This window comes from Salvelinus alpinus, chromosome 1 (assembly GCF_045679555.1).
Source record: "Salvelinus alpinus chromosome 1, SLU_Salpinus.1, whole genome shotgun sequence".
NCBI lineage: Eukaryota > Metazoa > Chordata > Actinopteri > Salmoniformes > Salmonidae > Salvelinus > Salvelinus alpinus.
In genome coordinates, this window is record NC_092086.1 from 41,804,543 (window position 1) to 41,820,925 (window position 16,383).

The 16,383-nt window shown below is 46.2% G+C and overlaps 1 protein-coding gene across 7 annotated transcripts in view; it reads right to left on the bottom strand.

Moving 5' to 3' along the window:
• The window catches only part of LOC139576320 (serine/threonine-protein kinase N2-like), a 40,728-nt gene that overhangs the window by 12,420 nt on the left and 11,925 nt on the right, over positions 1–16,383 (bottom strand). For 2 of the 7 annotated variants that reach the window (XM_071402314.1, XM_071402306.1), the window contains exons 2-9: positions 4,981–5,102; positions 4,681–4,862; positions 4,388–4,530; positions 4,036–4,156; positions 1,759–1,904; positions 1,382–1,595; positions 399–590; positions 198–307 (exon numbers count right to left, since the gene is read on the bottom strand). In XM_071402314.1, the coding sequence (XP_071258415.1) occupies positions 198–307; positions 399–590; positions 1,382–1,595; positions 1,759–1,904; positions 4,036–4,156; positions 4,388–4,530; positions 4,681–4,862; positions 4,981–5,069 (1,197 nt within the window). In that variant the 5' untranslated portion in view covers positions 5,070–5,102. Of the gene's footprint in view, positions 1–197; positions 308–398; positions 591–1,381; positions 1,596–1,758; positions 1,905–4,035; positions 4,157–4,387; positions 4,531–4,680; positions 4,863–4,980; positions 5,103–8,842; positions 9,227–16,383 lie in introns of those variants that run through there. The other 5 variants (XM_071402320.1, XM_071402295.1, XM_071402276.1 and 2 more) reach the window with 5 other exon arrangements.

Genomic DNA, 16,383 nt, shown 5'->3' on the forward strand with positions numbered 1-16,383 from the left:
CTCAATGTCTCTCTCTCCCTCAATGTCTCTCTCTCTCTCTCTCTCTCAATGTCTCTCTCTCTCTCAATGTCTCTCTCTCTCTCTCTCTCTCTCTCTCTCTCTCTCAATGTCTCTCTCTCTCTCTCTCTCTCAATGTCTCTCAATGTCTCTCTCTCTCTCAATGTCTCTTTGTGTGTGTGTGTAATGTAATATCTTACTCTCTCCAGTTCTACAGTGAAGGTCTGGTCCCAGGCCTGCTCTCCCACTGTCTTCCAGCATGTCTGTCCCACCACTGTGTTCTCCAGCTTCAACACCGCACTCACCTCCGCTGTTCAACACAATACCATAACACATGTTTAGAAACTCACTACACAACACAAATGGACAGATATGTGAACCCCCTCCACACACACACTTACAGGAGAGTTCGTCGGTCTTGCTGGGGATCCTGAGGCTCATGCTGCTGGTGCTGCGGCTGTAGAGACCACTGAGTTTGAAGGAGCGTCCGTCCCCTGGGCTGTAGCACGGCAAGACCACCGGGTTTCCTCTACTGCGCCCCGGGACTACCTCCAACACCCCCACACAGCCCAGCAGATGCACCTGCAGCGTACCTAGGAGAGAGAGAGAAAGAGAGAGAGAGATGATATGTGATGTTTGAGTAGAAGTGAGAGTATCATACCTGGTTCAAAAGGTTTATAACTTCAGCCACTGGATATGGGAGAGATATCCAACTGAATCCATGCGTTTCTGATGCATTAGAGCCTTCAGTTAGGTATAGACAGAGAGATAGTGAGAGACTATAGAGAGGCTGTAAGAGTCAGTGATAGGGTTTAGAGAGACTGTAAGAGTCAGTGATAGGGTATAGAGAGACTATAAGAGTCAGTGATAGGGTATAGCGAGGCTGTAAGAGTCAGTGATAGGGTATAGAGAGGCTGTAAGAGTCAGTGATAGGGTTTAGAGAGACTGTAAGAGTCAGTGATAGGGTATAGAGAGGCTGTAAGAGTCAGTGATAGGGTATAGAGAGGCTGTAAGAGTCAGTGATAGGGTATAGCGAGGCTGTAAGAGTCAGTGATAGGGTTTAGAGAGGCTGTAAGAGTCAGTGATAGGGTTTAGAGAGACTGTAAGAGTCAGTGATAGGGTATAGCGAGACTATAAGAGTCAGTGATAGGGTATAGCGAGGCTGTAAGAGTCAGTGATAGGGTATAGCGAGGCTGTAAGAGTCAGTGATAGGGTATAGCGAGGCTGTAAGAGTCAGTGATAGGGTTTAGAGAGACTGTAAGAGTCAGTGATAGGGTATAGAGAGGCTGTAAGAGTCAGTGATAGGGGTTAGAGAGGCTGTAAGAGTCAGTGATAGGGTATAGAGAGGCTGTAAGAGTCAGTGATAGACTATGAGTGTATGTACCAGTGAGTGGGGAGGGCTTGCAGAGGGTGCTGTACTGGTTGTGTACATAGGGGGTTCCGTGTCTGGAGCTGAAGGCTGAGGAGGAGGCCAGCACCAGCTCTTCCTTGATGAGGCAGGCCTTGGGGTGGTCGTCCGTCAGCTCCAGTAGATGCTGCTCCAGAGAGCCTCTCAGCAGGTCACAGCGCTGGGACGACTCACTCAGACCACACTGGGCCTGGGGGGAGAGAGGAGAGAGGGGTTACAATGGTGTGTGTGTTTGTGTGTGTGTGCATTTAAATGTGCCCTAAATGGTGTGTGTGTGTGTGTGTGTGTGTGTGTGTATTAAATGTACGTTCATGTGTGAGATCCATACAGTAGTCTTGTGTGTGAACTCTGACCTCTGACATGGCCTTCTTGTCCTGGACCTTCCCTACTCCTAGCAGCCTCAGCATGTTCTTGGCTCCCTCAGCCATGGCGTGCTCCACACGGTAATGATGCCACAGCTCCTCCACACGCAGCTCCACCCCACACGTGTCTGGCTTACCTGGGGAGAGCGATAACAAACCATTTACTGACCCCTTGGCTTTTTACACATTTTGTTGTTACAGCCTTATTCTACAATGGATTAAATACATTCCCCCTCATCAATCTACACACAATACCACATGATGACAAAACAAAAGCAGGTTTTTAGAAATGTTTGCAAATGTAAAAAAAAAAAATCTAATAATTAAACATGACATTTACGTAAGTATTCAGACTTAGAACTTTGTTGAAGCACCTTTGGCAGTGATTACAGCCTCTTGTCTTCTTGGGTATGATGCTACAAGCTTGGCACACCTGTATTTGGGGAGTTTCTCCCATTCTTCTCTGCAGATCCTCTCAAGCTCTGTCAGGTTGGATGGGGAGTGTCGCTGCACAGCTATTTTCAGGTCTCTCCAGAGATGTTCGATCGGGTTCAAGTCCGGGCTCTGGCTGTGCCACTGCGTTGTCTTGGCTGTGTGCTTAGGGTTGTTGTCCTGTTGGAAGGTGAACCTTCGCCCAAGTCTGAGGTCCTGAGCGCTCTGGAGCAGGTTTTCATCAAGGATCTCTCTGTACTTTGCTCCGTTCATCTTTCCCTCGATCCTGACTAGTCTCCTAGTCCCTGGCTCTGAAAAACATCCCACAGAATGATGCTGTCACCACCATGCTTCACCGTAGGGATGGTACCAGGTTTCCTCCAGATGTGACGCTTGGCATTCAGGCCAAAGAGTTCAATCTTGGTTTCATCAGACTAGAGAATCTTGTTTCTCATGGTCTGAGAGTCCTTTAGGTGCCTTTTGGCAAACTCCAAGCGGGCTGTCATGTGCCTCTTACTGAGGATTGGCTTCCATCTGGCCACTCTACCATAGAAGCCTGATTGGTGGAGTGCTGCAGAGATGGTTGTCCTTCTGAAAGGTTCTCCCATCTCCACAGAGGAACTCTGGAGCTCCTTCAGAGTGACCATCGGGATCTTGGTCACCTCCCTGACCAAGGCCTTCTCCCCCAATTTCTCAGTTTGGCTGGGCGGCCAGCTCTAGGAAAAGTCTTGGTGGTTCCAAACTTCTTCCATTTAAGAATGATGGAGGCCACTGTGTTCTTAGGGACCTTCAATGCTGCAGAAATGTTTTGGTACCCTTCCCCAGATCTGTGCCTCGACACAATCCTCTCTGAGCTCTACGGACAATTCCTTCGACCTCATGGCTTGGTTTCTCCTCTGACATGTACTGTCAACTGTGGGCCATATATAGACAGGTGTGTGCCTTTCCAAATCATGTCCAATCAATTGAATTTACCACAGGTGGACTCCAATCAAGTTGTAGAAACATCTCAAGGATGATCAATGGAAACAGGATGCACCTGAGTCTCATAGCAAAGGGTCTGAATACTTACGTAAACAAGGTATTTCTGTTTTTTTATTTGTAATAAATTTAAAAACATTTCGAAGAACCTGTTTTCGTCTTGTCATTATGGGGTATTGTGTAGATTGGGCTTTTGATGGATTTGTGTGCGTCTGTGTGTGTCCTAAGTTAGGGATGGTTCATGACTTATGAGGCTAAATGCCCTGCAGCTCTGATCTATTCTTAAACCAAAGGAGGGAGGAAGGTAGAGAGAAGAAGGTAGGGAGAGGGAAATAGACACAGCAATACATTTAAAGATATGGGCCTAAATCTGTATCTTTACTTCCTGTGCTTTTCTCATCTTCTCACTCTCTTTCTCGTTCTCGCTTTCCATATCTTACTATTTGTTTCCTTATCTTTCTCTCTCTCCCTTTTCCCTCTGTCTCTAACCTTGGGTAAATGAAGCATGACTTTTTGCTGTTGGGCAACATCATGGGGATGCAGGAACATCAATAAGGCCTTAACCTGCGCTCTGTGTGGAAGTGAGCCCGAGTGTGAGTGTGTGAGTGTGTGAGTGTGTTTGTGTGTGTGGTGTATGGAGTGGAGTAGGTTATAATAATGTCCACTCTGCACTTCTGGGGAGGGCATTGATCTGTTACCCACACTTCATAAAACATTTAACGATAGATGTACAGATTAGAGACAGACAGACAGACACAGAGGGATGAAGAGACAGACAAGCAGGCAGGCAAGCAGGCAGGCAGGCAGGCAGGCAGGCAGGCAGAGACAGACAGTCAGACAGACACTGATATTTACCCTGGATATCTTCAGTCTGCTCAGTGGCCTGTATGGCCTTGCGGATCTGCATGCGGATGATGTCAATCTTGGTCTTGCTGTCCTGCAGCATCTGCTGGGCCGTCTGATGCATTTTCTTGTCCTACAAGGGACACCATACAGTGAGGACAGTGAAATAGCAGACAGCTCACAAATACACACCCCTGACTAACCTTCACTACTCAGAGAAGAATCAGGCTGAGGGAAGATCTGACTAGAGACATGAACTCAGAAGAGTGAGAAAGAGAGATTGTGGAGGGGCTGGCTGTATTGTACATAGGCTACAGTAGATGTATATATTAGAGGGGTTAGGTGGTCCAGTCAGGTCCAGTACCTTGGTGACTCCATTGGCATAAATGGGGATCATGTTCTCTGCTCCCTGTTTGCACTTGAGCTCGATGTTGAGCTGGCGCTCCAGAGCTGTGATCCGGTCCTGATTGGCCGAGCGGCTGCGCGCCCCGGGAGACTTGGGGGCATCTGAGGGTCAAAGGTCATGGTATTAACTGACAGTTATTATAATCATTAACAATGGCCAACATGTTTTTATATTCAAGTTTTGTTCGAATCCATCCAATGGTATAAGGCTACACTCCATTGGCTTCATAGTTCCATCCCCGTCAGTGATACCTGTGTTGTTGTTGTCCCCTCCTTTGACCACAATGTAAGCGTCCAGCTCCTGTAACTTAGAGTGCAGGCTGTCCAGTCTGCGGTTGGAGCTGCGGAGCTGGCTGTCCACCTGCTGGGCATTCTTCTTGTCTGTGGTGGCTCTCCTCAGGTTATCTGCTCCTTCCTTGATCTTCAGCTCCTTCCTGATCCAGTCAATTCACAGGGACTTTTCATAAGTTGTAGCATCGCACAATGAGTAGTTAATCAAGACATCATAGAAATGATTGAATAGTAAATGAGTAATTAAATAGTAATGCTAACCTGATCTCCCGGCGGATGTGATCCCTCGCTTCGTCCAGCCGCTGCTGAATGCTGGAGTCAGAGAAGTCTGAGCTCTGGTCCAGACCCATCTGCTCCAGCAGTAACAGCCCACCTGGGTCACTCTGACAGAGGGAGAGGAAGAAGAGAGGGGGAGAGAGAATGGATAATAGATTAGTATCGGTCAAATACATTGCGACATGTATTGTGCCAAGATGATATTGCAGTGATAGCAGAGAGACGATAGACAAAGGTCTGCCGTATTTCCAATTCGATGCAAAAGGGCCTAATTAGGGGTTTTGGAGGAGTGGAGGTGCAGGGGACTAGGTTGTGTTCACCTTTGACACCAGATGTCTCCCACACAGCCCTGTAGGTCAGAAGGTTTAACTGAGCAGCACTAAACTAGCAGTAAACATTAGGATAGACAAGAGCATTTATCTGTACACGGAAGAGAGAGAGAGAGAGAAGAGAGAAGAGAGAAGAGAGAAGAGAGAAGAGAGAAGAGAGAAGAGAGAAGAGAGAAGAGAGAGAGAGAGAGAGAGAGAGAGAGAGAGAGAGAGAGAGAGAGAGAGAGAGCTGGCTAATGTGTTTCCAATGGGTCTCAGAGGCAGGTGCCCAAACCAAAGAGCCCAACATTTCAGCTCACATCCTGTGTGACTGCAGCGCAGCAAAGAGTAAAAGTACTGTAGATCCATGGCTAGAGTAGATATAACAGAGGCCAAGACAGCAACAGAAAGGGACAGACGGAGTCAGGGACTTAAAAAGGAGTTGTGACAGAGAGAGGAGCAGTCAGTGCGAGGTGAGCGCTTCCCTTCAGAAAACTGAGTCTCTAAGAGCAGCGGAGTGAGACTGAGACGTTAAGTGAGTCAAGGCCTGAGGGCTCACGTCCCCTCCTGATGGTAACCAGATCAGAGCAGATTAGGGCAGCATTAATAGAGACTAAAATCTATCAGGGCTTGTTCCTGCTCAGAGCCACTGATTCACACAGACACGCTGTCAGCACGCCAGCTCTCAGCCAGCCACACAGAAACAGATACAGCACACAAACACACATGACAGTGTGATAGACATTAGGCACAAATACAGACATACATGCATGTAACGGAATTGCATGCATATAAGCACACTTGCATGTATGCACTCACATACACACACACACACAAACCGGCATGCAACACTATCACAGTAAATCCCAACAGCAGACATTAGCAACAATCAAACAGAGACAGCTCATTATTAGAGTTGAACAGAGCCCAGATCCTACAGCATGGAGAGAGAGACAGACAGACAGACAGACAGACAGACAGACAGACAGACAGACAGACAGACAGACAGACAGACAGAGACAGAGACAGAGACAGACCCTCCTCTCTCATAACGACTGACTGACTGCTGTAGGCCACTCAGCGACCCGGGCCTGGCTCCAGCCTGCAGATCTGATTACAGCAGCGTCCCTATTGGCCTGTTCAGCACCACGCCAGGCATAACAGAGCAGAGCCCGGCTCCTACCAGGCAGACTCTCATTAGAACCATAATCCATCTGCAATACAATACAATACAGCAGGCTGCAGCCAAGCCGAGCTATTGGTTCTTTGAGGGCTACTTACACAGGCTATTAAACAGGCAACCTTGCACAACAACAGTGCAGAGTAGTCATGGTAATCTGGGAATATTTCTCATAGCGGACCTGATGTCCTAATGTTGTGTCAAATGGCTCACTGAAATGTTTGGCTATTTGTTGTGAAGGAACACAGCGTTAGATATACAGGTGAAATAAACTCAGCAAAAAAAGAAACGTCCTCTCACTGTCAACTGCGTTTATTTTCAGCAAACTTAACATGTGTAAATATTTGTATGAACATAACAAGACTCAACAACTGAGACATAAACTGAACAAGTTCCACAGACATGTGACTAACATAAATTGAATAATATGTCCCTGAACAAAGGGGGGAGGGGGGTCAAAAGTAACAGTCAGTATCTGGTGTGGCCACCAGCTGCATTAAGTACTGCAGTGCATCTCCTCCTCATGGACTGCACCAGATTTGCCAGTTCTTGCTGTGAGATGTTACCCCACTCTTCCACCAAGGCACCTGCAAGTTCCCGGACATTTCTGGGGGGAATGGCCCTAGCCCTCACCCTCCGATCCAACAGGTCCCAGATGTGCTCAATAGGATTGAGATCCGGGCTCTTTGCTGGCCATGGCAGAACACTGACATTCCTTGCAGGAAATCATGCACAGAACGAGCAGTATGGCTGGTGGCATTGTCATGCTGGAGGGTCATGTCAGGATGAGCCTGCAGGAAGGGTACTACAAGAGGGAGGAGGATGTCTTCCCTGTAACGCACAGTGTTGAGATTGCCTGCAATGACAACAAGCTCAGTCCGATGATGCTGTGACACACCGCCCCAGACCATGACGGACCTCCAAACCGATCCCTCTCCAGAGTACAGGCCTCGGTGTAACGCTCATTCCTTCAACGATAAATGTAAATCCGACCATCACCCCTGGTCAGACAAAACTACGACTCATCAGTGAAGAGCACTTTTTCCAGTCCTGTCTGGCCCAGCGACGGTGGGTTTGTGCCCATAGGCGACGTTGTTGCCGGTGATGTCTGGTGAGGACCTGCCTTACAACAGGCCTACAAGCCCTCAGTCCAGCCTCTCTCAGCCTATTGCGGACAGTCTGAGCACTGATGCAGGGATTGAGCGTTCCTGGTGTAACTCGGGCAGTTGTTGTTGCCATCCTGTACCTGTCCCGCAGGTGTGATGTTCAGATGTACCGATCCTGTGCAGGTGTTACACGTGGTCTGCCACTGCGAGGATGATCAGCTGTCCGTCCTGTCTCCCTGTCGCGCTGTCTTAGGCATCTCACAGTACGGACATTGCAATTTATTGCCGTGGCCACATATCCAGTCCTCATGCCTCCTTGCAGCATGCCTAAGGCACATTAACGCAGATGAGCAGGGACCCTGGGCATCTTTCTTTTGGTGTTTTTCAAAGTCAGTAGAAAGGCCTCTTTAGTGTCCTAAGTTTTCATAACTGTGACCTTAATTGCCTACCGTCTGTAAGCTGTTAGTGTCTTAAAGACCATTCCACAGGTGCATGTTCATTAATTGTGTATGGTTCATTGAACAAGCATGGGAAACAGTGTTTAAACCCTTTACAATGAAGATCTGTGAAGTTATTTGGATTTTTACAAATTATCTTTGAAAGACAGGATCCTGAAAAAGAGACGTTTCTTTTTTTGCTGAGTTTAGTACTGTTGGTATCAACATGATCATAAGTTGTGGGCCAAATGGCCCAGTTAGCTGGAGCATGGTGTTACTGTCCTAACAACACCAAGGCTGTAGCTTCATTGTGCTCCCAGCCCTGTCCTTCTCTGCAATAAAATCATCTAGAGATGGAGGTAGAGAACATACAAGGAGAGAGAAAGATGAGGGAGGAATAGAGCCTTGGTAGGACTAAGACAGGAAGAACACCCACTTGTTGAGCAGAACTGAGACACACACACACAACACACTAGTTTGACACACACACTCGTCTCAAAATGAACAGCTAATAATAGTGAGGCAGGAGGTGAGCAACAGTGGCACAGAGGAGAGAAGAATAGCAGAGACAACAACATAAGAGGAAGGAGGAAAGGGCCGGACCATTGACCATGTGACTCACTACTATACATTTATTGCCATTTAGCAATGCCCTCCAATGGAACAATACAGAGAAATTGAATAGAGGCAGTTCTCCACTCAGATGGAGCTGAAAACAATGCGACAATACTAAAAGCAGCTCCGACATGAGTCATCAGAAATGGCATGGACTGAGAAGGAAGTGAACATGAAGCAGAAAGCGGAGAGGAAACTCACAAACACACTGTAGTGTGGAAGGCAGCCATGTTGTATGGTGCCCAGACAGAGTGTGCCTACCGAAGACTCGGTGTCCCCCTGGTCCTGTTCAGTGTGAGTGGGGTGGTCTGCAGCTGTGTGCTCCCCTGGGCAGTCCGCCAAAGCTCCCTCGCTGGCCATGGCCCACCCTGGCTCTCTCTGTGTTGCCCAACCCCTCCCCTCTGCCCAGTTACACACTCTCACACCAGAACCGCCACTCAAAGTACAGAGAGCTATTCCTGCCTCCTCAAATCCGGGATGTGCTTCCTTCCCGCCAGGAATCAAAAGAGACTCAATCTGAAGCGAGTGAGCGAGGAAGAGGTAGGAAGAGAGAGAGCGACACAGCCCCAGCCCCACCCCACTGCTTCCTGTTCTGCTCTCTAGCCTATAGAGAGAGCGAGAGACTAACAGCAACACTACAGAAACACACACACAGAGGAGAGTGATGTGGTTTTGTAAGCGAGTGAGCAATGCCACTTTGCTTCCTGCTGTTGGCTGCTCTTAGCATAGCGACAGGCTGCTGTGATAGACACTGATCACATCAAACACACTGCCAGATGCTGTGTGTGTGTTTCAATTTTCATTAGTCGGGATACACCTGGTATACACTGTCCAAAGAAATTGTTACTTGCAGGTTCCTTCTGGACAATAGAACAACAACAATAAGAAATAATAAAAGATAAGAATAGGAATATAAAGTAAATGGCTCAGTAGAATAGAATAAACATTTTAGTATAAGTATAATACAGGATGGTACAATTTAGTGTCCAATATTTATACATGTTTTGGGGAAGGGGGGATTCAGGGACAAGTGTTTAAATTGTGCAGTATGGCAATCATAACAAGAGTCTGGTAGCAGCAGTTGTGAAGTGTGTGTAGAATTAATGTATATATGTGTGTGTGTGTGTGTGTGTGTGTGTGTGTGTGTGTGTGTGTGTGTGTGTGTGTGTGTGTGTGTGTGTGTGTCAGTGCATGTGTGCTTAGGTGCGAAGAATCAGAGCAGGTCCAGTTCAAGTGTTCAACAGTCTGATGGCTTGTAGATAGAAACAGTCTCTGAGCCTTTTGGTATCAGATCTCATGCTCCGGTACGTCTGCCTCACGGTAAGGGAGTGAACAGCTCATGACTGGGGTGTGTGGGGTCCTTGATGATGATGCGGGCCTTCCTCAGGCACCGTTTCGAGTAGATGTCCTGGATGGGTGGGAGCACGGTGATGTACAGTGCATTCGGGAAGTATTCAGAACCCTTGACTTTTTACACATTTTGTTATGGTACAGCCTTATTCTAATTGTTCTTATTTTCTTATTTTTCCTCATCAATCTACACACAATACCCCATAATAACAAAACAAAAACGGGTTTTTAGATTTTTTTGATTCCTTATTTACATAAGTATTCAGACCCTTTGCTATGAGACTCAAAATTGAGCTCAGGTGCATCCTGTTTCCATTGATCATCCTTGAGATGTTTCTACAACTTGATGAGGTCAAAGGAGTTGTCCGTAGAACTCCAAGACAGATTTGTGTCAAAGCACAGATCTGGGAAAGGGTACCAAAACATTTCTGCAGGATTGAGATCCCCAAGAACACAGTGGCCTCCATCATTATTAAATGGAAAAAGTTTGGAATCAACAAGATTCTTCCTAGAGCTGGCAGCCCAGCTAAACTGAGCAATTGGGGGAGAAGGGCCTTGGTAAGGGAGGTGTTTCACTGTGGAGATGGGAGAACCTTCCAGAAGGACAACCATCTCTGCAGCCCTCCACCAATCAGGCCTTTATGGTAGACTGGCCAGACGGAAGCCACTCCTCAGTAAGAGGCACGACAGCCCACTTGGATATTGCCAAAAAGCACCTAAAGGACTCTGACCATGTTAAACAAGATTCTCTGGTCTGATGAAACCAAGATTGAACACTTTGGCCTGAATGCCAAGCAACACTTCTGGAGGAAACCTGACACCATCCCTATGGTGAAGCATGGTGGTGGCAGCATCATGCTGTGGGGATGTTTTTCAGCGGAAGGGACTGGGAGACTAGTCGAGTGAAAGATGAACAGAGCAAAGTACAGAGAGATCCTTGATGAAAACCTGCTTTAGAGCGCTCAGGACCTCAGACTGGGGCGAAGGTTCACCTTCCAACAGGACAACGACCCCAGGCACACAGCCAAGACAACGCAGGAGTGGCTTCGAGTCTCTGACTGTCCTTGAGTGGACCAGCCAGAGCCCGGACTTGAACCCGATCGAACATCTCTGGAGAGAACTGAAAATAGCTGTGCAGCGACGCTCCCCATCCAACCTGACAGAGCTTGAGAGGATCTGCAGAGAAGAATGGGAGAAACTCCCCAAATACAGGTGTGCCAAGCTTATAGCGCCATACCCAAGAAGACTCGAGGCTGTAGTAGCTGCCAAAGGTGCTTCAACAAAGTACTGAGTAAAAGGTCTGAATACTTATGTAAATGTAATATTTACGGTTTTTATTTGTAATAAATTTGCAAACATTTCTAAAAACCTGCTTTTGTTTTGTCATTATTTGGTATTGTGTGTAGATTGATGAGGGGGAAAAAACTATTTAATACATTTTAGAATAAGGCTGTAACATAACAACATGTGTAAAAAGCCAAGGGGTCTGAATACTTTCCGAATGCACTGTACTGGGCCATCTTCACCACCCGCTGAAGGGCCTTGCAGTCATTGGACGGAGCTAATCCCGTAACAGGCCGTGATGCAACCGGTGTGTGTGTGTTCATTTGGGGGAGAGGTGAGAGACACAGAAGGATGTAGAGAGCACAGCTGAGTGAAAACGTTCAAAGGCCAAGATATCACAACCAGGAAACCACAAAAAGCTTTCAAATCAGTCACAGAAAAAGCAGTCATACATAGTTAATTACACCTGCTAATAAAAGCTAAGGGAATCAATAGCTATTCTTGTCTTTTGTCCAAACAGGGAAACACTGACGCACAGCAGTCGTTGTATGTATCATGTTACAACAGAAGCATGTTGGTCATAAATAGCATCAGGCCACATGGAGAAGAACACCCATGGAGAGAAACAGAGGCACAGCTGCTTCACAGAACAGGGAACAGGAAGTGGAACTAAACTATGTCACAGGCTTTGTATCATGAGAGTGAGAGGGAGGGAGGATTAGGGATGAAAAATGGGAACTTACAATAAATTCCCTGGTTTTCACGAAATCCCAGTTGGAGGATTCTGGAATCAGGAGGGAATAAGCAGGAAATCCAGAATCTTCCAAGCAGGATTTCTGGAAAACCAGGGAATTTATTGAAAGTTCCCGGATTTGTGCAACCCTAGGGAGTAAGGCTGGGCGATATGGGCTAAAAATCATATCTCCATTTTTCCCCAAATGCTTATATAATTGTGTTTTATGATTATTGCACATTTTATAAAACACAGACTAGATAGCTAAAATAACAGTATTTGGCTAAAATGCTGATAGCGGTACGTGGTAATGACAAACTGAGCATGAATTTTCCAGAATCAATGTTAGAAGTGTCTGCTCTGTGCGCAATTTGAGTAGTTGAGACATAAAAATTGTATCGTTAAAGGTTAACTTATCCCCTATTACAATAAAATAATGTCTCAATGTGTCCATATGACCAATTCTGTTGGACCAAACCTCAAATGCAAATAGCGAGTTGAAACCGCTTGTCAGAGGAAGAAGTGATCTCTCAACGTTGTTGGTGTGAGTGGCAGGGGGAGGGGCTTGGTGTGTGTAAACAGAGAGGAAGAAGTGATCTCTCAACGTTGTTGGTGTGAGTGGCAGGGGGAGGGGCTTGGTGTGTGTAAACAGAGAGGAAGAGGCGACGCGAGAGGTTTCACTCTCGGCAAAATCTGTCCAAAATAAGCCCAATGCGTGTAAATGGGAAGGTGCACACAGCACAGAAGGCGCGAAGGAGACAAGATCAAAAACACAACATGAGAACAAGCGGACTTAAACACTCATAAAAACGAAAAATACAAAAAAACTAAATTCTTGAGATACAGGCATTTCGAATATCGTGCAAAAACATACATTTGAATTAATAAAATACATTGTATATATCGCCCAGCCCTACTAGAGAGGCTGAATAACCATAACAAACAGGTCAAGTTTATAGACAAAGAGCAGTGAGAGGAGTGACCCAGCAGAACAGCCGCAGCGTCCATGTTGCCTCCAGCCTCTTCCTGTCAGTGACTGATTCAGTGAGGTTGTGTCAGTCTGAAGCCCTGACTCAGAGGCTACCCTAGGTCACGCTCAGAATGGCTCACAGCCATGTCAGACCAGGCACACACTGTCAAAACACTTTCTCTTTCATAAACACACAGATGTACACACACATACAGGTAGGCACACACACACACACACACACACACACACACACACACACACACACACACACACACACACACACACACACACACACACACACACACACACACACGACAGCCTACTCAGTAACAGTGCAAATGCTGCCCATCACCACAGAGGAAATGAAAGTGTCCCATATAATTACTTCCTATAGAGAGGTCATGTATGTATGTATGTATGTATGTATGTATGTATGTATGTATGTATGTATGTATGTATGTACGTGACATGTAACACACAAGACAGCCATAGAGAGAAAGAAACAAGAAAATGGGAGCCACCCTCATCCCTCTCCCTCTTCTCTCTCACCCTCTTCCTCTCTCCCATCATCCCTCAGTCAGTCTATCTGCCATGCTGTGGCTGGGCCCCAGTGTGTAGTAGCTCCTCTCAGCTCGATGTAGCCATTGACTGAAAGCCATCCCTTTGATGAAGTTAATGGCCTGACTGCCGGTTTGCCTCGCCTGCCTCTATAAATAAACATAAAGCCTATCTCACTGACTTTAAGGGAAGCACTGTTGTCTATCTGCGCCACTTCCCTCCCAACACCCTCCCTCACACCTGTGATGCTTGGTGATGCATAAGCAAATATCAATAATGACAATGACAGGGAAATGAGAAAGCATAGTGCTGCTGCTTAATTGATAGGCTATGAGGCACTAATGTATAAGTCATTATCATTTAATAACAATGTCCTTTCCAGCTCAGTCATGTGTGCTCTGATGGGATATTCTGGGGGAAGAGAAATGAGGGATGGGGGAACTGCTGGGGGATTGGCAGTTCCAGGAACAAACTGGAGGATGACGATGACATGTTTTGGAGTTGGGGTCATGGATGAAACCAGAAGCAATATGAAGCCACTGTGTGGGAGTGGATGTTCAGACAGGTGATAGACAGTGACCTGTAGATGACCCATCAAGGTCTTCCTAGAGAAAGCTGTCAAAAGCACAGAGAGGTGTGCCACAAGGGGCAGGTGTGCTGATAGCCCCTGAAGGAGAGAGAATGAACATGGTGTTGTGCTATAAGTGTCAGAGGATGAGAAACAGTGACCTCTGGGGTCAGCAGAGAACATCGGCAATCATGAGCATCACCACAAGTTCCTAAAAAACAAAGCGGTAGAGATAGCGAGAAAGTAAAGGTGAGGAGAGAAAGAGTGTTTAAAACAGGACACAACTCTCTCAATATCACTATTATCCATCAATTTCATGGCCTAGTGACTACACTTTGTCATGTAATCACAAGTGATTTTGTTGTCAAAGTTATATCAGTGAGGTATTATGTCTAATAGTGTGTTCTCCCTTTGCACTGTCATCTAGAGACCCAGACAGTGACAGAATGAGGGAGCGAGTGTCACGTTCCTGACCTGTTTTCTCTTGTTTTTGTATGTGTTTAGTTGGTCAGGGCGTGAGTTGGGGTGGGCATTCTATGTTATGTGTTTCTATGTTGGGTTTAAGGTGTTGCCTGATATGGTTCTCAATTAGAGGCAGGTGTTTGACGTTTCCTCTGATTGAGAACCATATTAAGGTAGGCTGTTCTCACTGTTTGTTTGTGGGTGATTGTCTTCCGTGTCTGTATGTATGTTCGTACCACACGGGACTGGAGCGTTTGTTTGTAGTCTGTACCTGTTCGTGCGTTCTTCGTGTATATGTAAGTTCTCATGTTTTAGGTCAGTCTACGTCGTTTTGTTATTTTGTACTATTCAAGTGTTATTTCGTGTTTCGTCGTTCTGTTAATAAATATTCATTATGTATTCATCACCCGCTGCGCTTTGGTCCGCTCATTCACCACAAGACGACCAGTACAGCGAGAGAGAGAGAGAGAGAGAGAGAGAGAGAGAGAGAGAGAGAGAGAGAGGTTCCAGGGAAACAGGAGAGATATGTGAGGTTGTCTGAATTCTCCTCACATCCTCTCATCTCCACACAGCCCCATTGAGCAGGCAGCAGTGGCTGGGATTTGGGTTAAGAGGGCCTGGTGGGGAGCAACAGTGAATTCCAATTACCACTCACTCCCCTCCTCCCTTTGATGTGCTGCTTAACCACTGTTCACAGCAGACAAACACATCACATTGAGAGAGCTACCACTCAGATAATTAATATACACACCAACTGAAGAGTTATGAATAAAACAGCATGGAAGTCCATGTCAGTGGAAACGTAGAGTAGTGAGGCTGAGAGTGGAGAATCAATGCTCCTAATTGTGACAACACGCTCCCAGGGGCAGAGTTGGAGTACAGTGTACAAAACAGTTAAAGAGGTGTCATTACTGTAGTGTACAGAAAGGCTATGCTAGTGCACTGTATTTATGAAAGGGTGTGGCCCAGTGGCCTCCTAATCCTACAATACCATATACCAGTGGAAAGTTGCCCTAAGAAATTGTCCAAGACTCCAGCCACCCTAGTCATAGACTGTTCTCTCTGCTACCGCACGGCAAGTGGTACCGGAGCGCCAAGTCTAGGTCCAAGAGGCTTCTACACAGCTTCAACCCCCAAGCCATAAGACTCCTGAACATCTAATCAAATGGCTACCCAGACTATTTGCATTGCCCCCCTCTTTTACATTGCTACTACTCTCTGTTGTTATCATCTATGCATGGTCACTTTAATAACTCTACCCACATGTACATATATTACCTCAACTAACTGGTGCCCCCGCACATTGACTCTGTACCGGTAGCCCCCTGTATATAGTCTCGCTATTGTTATTTTACTGCTGTTCTTTATTAACTGTTATTTTATTTCTTATTCTTATCCGTATTTTTTTTAAACGGCATTGTTGGTTAGGGGCTCATAAGTAAGCATTTCACTGTAAGGCCTACACCTGTTGTATTCGGCGCATGTGACTAATACAATTTGAGTTGATTTGAAGGTTTAGGTGAGATTGTATAATTAAGCCTCCGAATCAGCATATTGAACTTTGTATGTTTTGGACTTTTTCTGTATGCTATGAATAAAAAATATTGTATATTAGAGGATGTCAATAAATAGTCAACTTTAACCTGTAAGTATGACGGGAGATTATGTGTGTGTGCGTGTGGGCATGTTTAACTATACTTATGGGGACCAGAAGTCCCCACAAGTATAGTAAACGAACAAAAAGCTAACCAACTGGGGACATTTTGTTAGTCCCCACTAGGTCAAATGCTATTTCTATGGGGTTTAGTGCTGAGGTT